This window comes from Eurypyga helias, unplaced genomic scaffold, assembly GCF_000690775.1.
Source record: "Eurypyga helias isolate BGI_N326 unplaced genomic scaffold, ASM69077v1 scaffold28362, whole genome shotgun sequence".
Lineage (NCBI taxonomy): Eukaryota > Metazoa > Chordata > Aves > Eurypygiformes > Eurypygidae > Eurypyga > Eurypyga helias.
Window position 1 is genome coordinate 3,583 of NW_010236986.1, and position 8,174 is coordinate 11,756.

Sequence of the window (8,174 nt, forward strand, 5' to 3'; positions counted from 1 at the left end):
GCCAATTTTTGTGGGTGGAGGCACAGGCTGTGCTGAGCACAAGCTGCTGGGGTGAGTCCAGAGCAGCCTCAACCTATTTTGTGGGAAAGACCTTGCTTTGGCTCAGAGACGCAACACACCGATCATCAGCGATGCTCGCAGGAACAGCGTCCCCGGGAAGGCCCCTGCAAGTGGTCTGCAAGGAGCTCTCCAAACAGCCGCTGCCAGAGCCGGGCGAGGGAGAAAACGTCTCCAGAGGCCAAAAGCACTAGCTCTACCCTTCTCCTCCTCCGGCACTGCTCCCCTCCTCCAGGCACGCTGCAGGCTGCACTGCTCTGGCACTCACTGCACATGGAGGCAACTGAAGCACACACATGCACCCCGCTGATCAGGAGATACCACAGTTGCTGCCTCTGACACCCAAGTCCAGCGCTAAGCAAGCAGCTAAGATCCCCACAGCTTGGTTACGCACCCAGCTGCCCCGCCGCCCTCCTGCAGTCCCGTCCTTACCAGCTTGGTTTTGTCCATGGCTGCCAGGACCGCAGAGTTGAGCGCCTCCAGGGCGGAAAGCACATTTCTGTATTCTCCAAGATAGGCCGAGAAATAATCTGAAATGGGAGAGATGACCATGGTGAGCTTCCTGAGCACCTCCATCTCTGCCTGCCCTGCACCCACTGCTTCCCACACACAGTCCAGCACTGCCAAGGGGATTTGTGTCCCTCTCCAGCCACGCTCCCACCTGCCCTGAAACGCGATGTCCTTTCCTGTCCCCAGGGACAAAATGTCCCATCCCTTGGGAAAAGCACAGATGCCCTCTGTGCTAGGATTCAGGCACTTCAATGCCACTTGGCTGCCCAGTCATGCCCAGGTCAGACGTGCACAAAGCCCCACTGCAGACCCCCAAGGGAGGAAGCCCTCCGAAGACAGAACAATACTTACTGCACAATTTCTCCGTGTCCACATTACTGCAAGAAACAGAAAAACAAGCTCTTGTTAGACAGTGGAGCTGGTTTAGGAGAAAGAGCTGAGCCGGCTCTTGTGGGTTTGTCTTGAGCACCCAGTAGATTTACTGTTCCTCCGACAAATATTCAAAAGCTGTATTAAAAAAATAAGAAGCTGCCCACATTCAAAGGCAGCAGCTCAGGAACCATGCCCAGCACCTGCAGCACCCAGGCAGGGCTGCAGAGCATCACCCCTGCTTTGGGGGCTGAAGGAGCAAGAGGAGAGCGTGCCAAGTGTCCAAAATGCCATGCCAGGAACAGGTATAATAATGTAAGCAAAATCTTCCTACATCAAAGGCTGGTTTCTGTCTCACTCTATTGGGCTTCCACTTAGTGTACTTTAATAACAGGCAGTGCTTCAAGTCAGGAAAACACTTTGGTGTGAGCCGTGAGCGCAGACCCACGGCAGCGGGACCGCAGAGCCCTCGGATCAGCTGCCTGCATCAGGCGCTGCCTCGGGCGATGGAGACGGGCTGCTTTAGGATGTGATTCGGCTATTTTAAACACCTACCGCAGGAGCTGATTAAGGCAGGGCTCTGGCACACTGTCCTGGCGCTGCAGACAGTTTTGAAAGTGGATTAAAAAAAAAAAAATAGTGTTTCCCTTGAGATGCAATACAGATAATGGGCAAAACCACAGCCCCTTCTCCTGCAGGCTCCACTCCATCAAACTTTGCCGATCCCGCCTCCGAGCAGCTCCACGCATCCGACCGCAGCTCTGCTAGCGCGACTGGGGTTTGCAGCACACATTTACATTGGGAAAACGTCTTGCTCCTTCTTATTTTTTCCACTTATTTCTGAAAGCTGCCTGGAGCCTGCAGAGCCACTGCTGCTGCGCTGCCACAGAGACTCGACCCCGCAGCACTGCCTGTTAGACCCATGCGGCCACTGGTTCCCATCCAAGAGAAGGGTAAAATCACAAAAGAGGGGATGGGGACACAAGAGAACAAAACACACAGTGAAACACCTAACGCATACGGTACCCAGTCATTTGCACTGTCCCCAGTGAGAAGCCGGGGCTGGGACTGGTTTCACCAGGAAGAAGGGGCCAGCAGCTCAACCCATGCCCAGCTCCCCACCTCAGCTCTGGCGAGCAGGCATGCCTGTGACAAAAGGCTCCTGTCAACACCAACCCCATGGCTTCCAAGGAGAGGCCAGAGATTATTAATAACCCTATCTTGCCTGTTTGCTGCTTAAAAACAAACATTAACTAATCAATCGCTAAAACACTGGACAGTTAAACATTGCCAAGATCTTGTGGCAAAAATCAGCCCTGTGGGAGTTCTCCAGGGGGATCTGCTCCATTACCAACGCAGCCTGCTCTGTCAGCATCCCTGCATGGCCACCTCTTCCCAGGTTCTCCATCCTGCCGCAGCCCCCAGGGCACAGCTGGGGGCAGGACAGAGTGTTCCAGGAGCAATGGTGCCATCTTCATGTTACCAGGAGTTACTGAGCTACTTCGTACTAGAAACTAGGAAAAACTCATATAAAGGACCTGCCATACCCTAAACCATTTTGCAGGGCTGCAACGGGACAGCAGGCTTCCCTCTGCTCCTCTCTGCCATCCCCTCTCCCACTCCAAGAGAAGAGCCATCCTCTGCCTCCAAAGCACTCATCCTGAGACTCTCCACATTTCCACATAGCTGTATTTTGACTGTGCTCAAACCACTGATTAACTGTAATTAAGCCTGAACTGATGATGAAGGATCTTGTCATCATTATGCTGTTGGGATTTTGTCAGAATGCGCCTGGAATTCATGCAAGAAAACAGCAATCAGCTTCAGCAAAGCAGCTGGGAAATCTTTTTATTTTTACTATTTATCATGTTGGGAACCTCTGCTGCCATCACAGCTCCGGTTTCCAAACCTTTCCAGCGTGACCCAGAGTGTTTCAGTCACTCTCCATCATTCAAACACTGGCAGAAGCTGTGGGGCTCTGAGTGTCTGACTAAAGAGAGGGGAGGAAAGTTCACACAAGTCCCATCTTCCACAGAACCAGAGGCTTGAGATTACTGACACTGAGAGCTTTTTAAAACCATCAGGTCAGCATTCCCACCTCTTTCACTCCTGGCTCAAGGTCAGAGACAGGCGCTGGGCAGTCTGTACCCAACTCCTGCCACCACCACCTGACTGCTCTCATGCTCGGGAGCATTTGCCAGACCTTGATTTTCTAAATCTTCACGACAAATGCAGGGCAGAAAGACACATGAGGTTCATGCGACACTTCCCAGGGCAGGTTTCACAGCCCCCTGCAAAGAGCAGTAGGGATGCAACTGATGCAGCACCACAGCGGTCAGTCTAAAGCCCTCTGGAATGAGCTCTCAGTTAAGTTGTCCCTGTGAGACCCTGGGATGTGCTGCCATCCTGCCCGGCTGGGCTGCAGACGGACGCACTGCCGCTCAGCGAGCAAGCCGCACTGCACGTCTCCCAGCATGCTCTGCAGCAATGGAGCTTCTTCCTCCCTTCAGAAACATCTGTCTCTTCTCACCCAGATGTTTCAGTGGATGCAAATGCACTTTTCCAGCAAGATGAATCTTTCTGTTCTGCAGCAGTGTCAGAGCTGGTGTGGAGCTCTCACAAGTCAAACGGCGGACCTAGCTGTTGTACCAAATCGCCATGAAGAGCTCAGTTCAGTTTCAACGTAATTTTTTAAACATCAAAGAATTAGAGCAAGGAAATAATTTTAAGCCAAAATGGAACAGTTTTCAGAAATGCAGAATAAAAAAAGCCTCATGGAGAAACACAGAATCTGAACCAAACCCACCAGAGGCGCCTGATGTACAGGCTACAGCATCCCACCTAAGCACCGGCTGGGTGGGAGGTGGAGAGAAGATCTGATGGGAAGGATGGGGAGAAAAGGAGAGTGTGGCTCCAGGATCTGTGAGCTCTCTGGAAGGAGAAGTAATGTATGAGTGGAAGGTGTCCCTGCCCATGGCAGGGGAGAACCAGATGATCTTGAAGGTCCCTTCCAATCCAAACCATTCTGTGAGACCTCCAAAATACTCATCCTCCCAGATGTCACCTTTGGGGGCCAGGGGAGCAGCTGCGGGTTCGCAGTGATGCATGAGGGTCAGGGTGTGTCTGGCAATGCTCCGTTACCCAGACACAGAGAGTGCCTGTGGATAAAAGCCTCTGACACTGCCCCTCCTTGGGTCACGCTGGCACTGACAAAGAAACTCCAGTTTTTGGCTCTACCTGATGAACACAGCACCCTTCTGGCCAAATCCACCCACCAGATTAAGGATGGAACTTTCCCATCATCAAAAAAGCTGCAGGACATAAAAGTAGCATGCCAGGTATGTTTGTAGAGCTTGTAGTTGCTTTCCAGCTTTCTAATACTTTGAATATTATCCCAGCTCTTGAATCCGGCAGCAAATTTCAGGCAGCTCTCAAAAATACTAAGTTCCTGTAAAGACAAGGCAATCAGACAGCCCGGAGTAAGGGGGTGTCCAGCTCTTACAAGACACCAGAGGTTGTATAAGGAACACGTCCCTCTGCACACCCCAAAAAAAATACCAGAAAGTCCAGCTCTACAAACAGAGCCACAGAGACCTCGCTGAGGCCACACACACTAAACACGGTTTGATTTCTGTTACCTGCCACTGTGCAGAGGGTGAGCAGTCCTTGGGGACAGACCTGTCCCTCCAAACCCCTGTCCCAGGACCAGAGCCCTCCAGCAGATGCAGCGCTGCTCTATTTGCTTTGCAGGGTGGCAGGATGCCTCTCACCCGACAACAAGTGGAGCACCAGGCTCTCTCTTTGGGAGCTCCCACCTCCTCCGTGAGCTGGGGATGCGCACATGCGCGTGGGCCGTGTCCCAACCTGGGACAGAAGCAAGAACTACACCTGCCACAGCCTCAGGGCTGGACCTTCCCTTCTCCTCCTGCAGAATGAGAGCATCCTCACAGGCCTTGAGGGTCGGCGTCTCCTACGGTTGCTTGAAGTCACTGAACGCAAGAATTTGGAAACCAGCTCTGTCCACAGGGTCCCTTCTGCTCTTCATGGCAGAAAGAGATCAAAGATCCAACGGGCATGCCCTGCTAATAGATGTCACCAGCTCAGTGCTGCAACTGCCACGTTGTCATAGCTACCGCACTGTCATTATGGGTAACAAGTACAGAGAGCACTGCTGCAGCCAGGGCCGTGCACAGCTCTCGGGGCTGGCCTGCTCGCAGGGGCCTCCGGTCAGTCCTGCTTATCTGCTCTGGGCAGACAGAAGAGGTCTGACCTGAAAGCGATGGTAAAACAAGAGATCTTCGCCTTTCTGTTAAGGGCACAGTTACAACTCTGCTTTGCTGCAACAATCTTCCGTATTGTATGGGGGAGAACAGGACCCCAGGGTCACCCCAAAATGGAGCATTTGCAGAGGAAAGGGCACAGCTCACTGCTAACTCCTTGGGATCACAGCCCAGAGGGACAGGTATTCTCAGACAACACCTCTTGCTGCCCACATCCAACACACCCAACTGGTGGGACAGGCAGCAACAGGCAACCAGGCTTAAAAGCAAGCAGCAGCAGGGGCTGCACACATCAGCCCACCTCTCTGCCCCAGCACTAAGGAGAGAGCTAAACCCACCACTCTGACACTCGGCAGGAGTGTCACCCCACTCCCCCAGTCCTGGGTGGATGATGTGGGGACTTGCAGCTGCTGTCAGTGGCACAGTGGCATTCGGTGGCTGTTGCCATCTTGGCATGGCACAGACCCTCCATGCCTCTGCCCAGGGACCAGCACATGCAGCTGAAGCTGCTCCGAGTTACCTCTCCCTGCGGAGACCGGCTCAGGTGCTGCTCTGGCCGAAGGAGCCAGAGGTGCAGGAGGTACTTCTGGGGGTGCCAGGGAAGTGGTACAGGCCGGAGCCAAGCCTGCAGCCCGAGACCAGGAGGAAGCTGCAGTCACCTTCTCCCCCACAACAGCCCTCTGTTGGGACAGGCAGCCCCCAGACACGCAATTTATCAACGGCTGGTTTCCCCCAGCACCAAAACACACTTGTTGGCAGCAGCTGGCGGGGCAGAGGGACCCCAGCAAGGGGGGATCTGCAAGACTGGGACGAGAACCCAGCCAAGCCCAACAGACTCTTCTGGACAGCACCAGTCAAGAGCAGTTCATGGTTAAGTGCAATTACTTCTCCTGTTCTTCGGGGGTTTCTTTTAAAAAAAGTAGCTGGCCTAAATTCACAGTTCCACTGGCGAGGCCCACTTCTGGTGGAAAGCAGCTCTTACGTAAGTGAAAAGCAGTTCCCTGTGTCAGCAGTGGCAACGTCTGCGACTTCGCACAGTCTGTGCATTGTCCTCACACCACCACATGCTCCTCCTGCAGACACAACCTGCCCCACAGAGCTGTGTATTTCTGGAATGCATTTTTCCAACTAAGTAAGAGAATTTTAAATGGATGCTTGCTTTTATGGAACTACAGTAAATCTGATAACGACTGTTCTCAAAATGTCTGGCTTCTCTCATCCCCAATGCTCGTAGCTGGTGTTCAATGGGTTTTAACATCTGCGTGTTACAAGAGGTGGGTTTATCTCACCCTTACTGTTTATCGCACCCGCCTCCAAACGTCCTCCATCTACAGTCAAGCAGCTTTATATTCTCCTTCGTCTCCCCTCCTCTGTGCCACCACGGTACTTACTCTGAATGATGCCTGTCAATGCCACTGAACAACTCCCACAGCTCCTCTGAGCTCAGGATCCCATCAGCGAAATAGTTCTTGAACTCCTCAAATGACAGCTTCCCATCATCTGCATTTAAATAAAAGGGAAGAATAATTATATATCTGCAGAAAGAAGCACACGGGCCCCAGTGATCCTCCCAGCAGCCTCTCTACCGGGAGCGTGGGACGGTTGGGCGTGTTGTGCATAATAATTAGAGCAGATCTCTCACTGAAAGCATGTCCCACCACTCCCCAACAGAAACCCAGGAGCGCTGGCAAGCAGGGCCACTGCTGCTGGAACTTCAGGTGGGAATTTCAGCCCCTTCCAAAAGGCCCCATGGCAATGTCTGCAGAAACGCATGCAGACAGTCTGCACTTCGAAGACTGTCCAAGCAGAGAGTCCATCACAAACAGAACAGTGAGGACAGCATCACGTTTTCATAGAAAGAAAATCTTGCCATTGACTCAAGAGATTTTTCCTTCCTCTCTGTGGAGGACTTCAGCTTCTGGGCTGCATTTGGAGCAGCTCCTGGAGCCTGCAAGCTACTGTGAAGAGCCCAAGATGGGGTGGGAAGGCTCAGAGAAACGACTGGTGATTTTGAACTTCTTGGTTTTTGGGTGTCAGACTGAAAACCAGGTAGCAAAGGGTCGCTCTCAAATGCCAGGGGCTCCAGCGGGCCAGGAACAAGGCCACCCAACCAGGGGCACCTGTAAAACCCTGGACTGAGCACGGACACTGATCAGTCCTGCAAGGGATGGAGCACAAGCCTGACAGCCCCTGGGCTGCCTGCTGCAGAGCATGCTTTGCCTTCCCTTCTCACTGCTAGCAGCGCAGAGGAGGGACTGTGCATGCAGGCAGAAGGGCTCGGAAGGGGCTCTGTCCTGAGTGGTGGCAAGTTGGATGGTGAACTAGGGAAGCCCACTTCCCCAGCCCCTAGCCAGGCCCTTTGCTCCAGCGCCTCTTCCTCCAGGAGAAGCAGAAAAGCATTTTTCTTGCAGCCCAAGAGCTGCTTGCCCTTCTCCTTCACTCTTGCAGCCAAACCTGCCAGCGGGGACAGGCAGTGGCAGGAAGAAAGAACTCACCATTCTTGTCGGCTCGTCGGAAAATCTACAAGAGAAAAGACGACAAGGTTTAGTGAGGCAGCAGGGAGAACAGTGCGGCTGAACAGCAAGCCAGGCTTCACCCGGCACCGCCACCATGGGAAAACTGCCTCCCAGAGCCCGGGGAGCCATGGAGAAGCCCCGCAGCCAGGGCTGTGCAGGGGAAATTCCCCTTTGCAAACAATTAAAACCATTTCTCGCCTCCAGTGCGCAGAGCTCAGGCACAGACACCGCTGCCTGAGCCAGCCCAGCACTAGCACCGAGCTTCCTTTACAGAACACAGAGCGAGATGAAGTACAAAGGGCTTCACTAGACCCGCGTGATGGCAAGTGTTTAATTTTTCAAACCCTTTAAATGAAAGAACATTAAGCAGAAAAAACACTCCATAATGGGAGCACTTTGTGCATCACCGCTGACACCTCAACCGCCTGCACAGAGGAGCAGC

General features: G+C 53.1%; 1 protein-coding gene across 1 annotated transcript; it reads right to left on the reverse strand.

The window, feature by feature from the left end:
* Positions 1–489: 489 nt before the first annotated feature.
* LOC104506378 (N-terminal EF-hand calcium-binding protein 3-like) lies at positions 490–7,736 on the reverse strand (the record flags this gene model as incomplete). Its single annotated transcript, XM_010147310.1, has 4 exons — positions 490–587; positions 919–944; positions 6,608–6,716; positions 7,712–7,736. Coding segments are annotated over 4 exons (258 nt in total), but the record flags the coding sequence as incomplete, so codon positions are not given.
* Between the last annotated feature and the right edge of the window lie 438 nt (positions 7,737–8,174).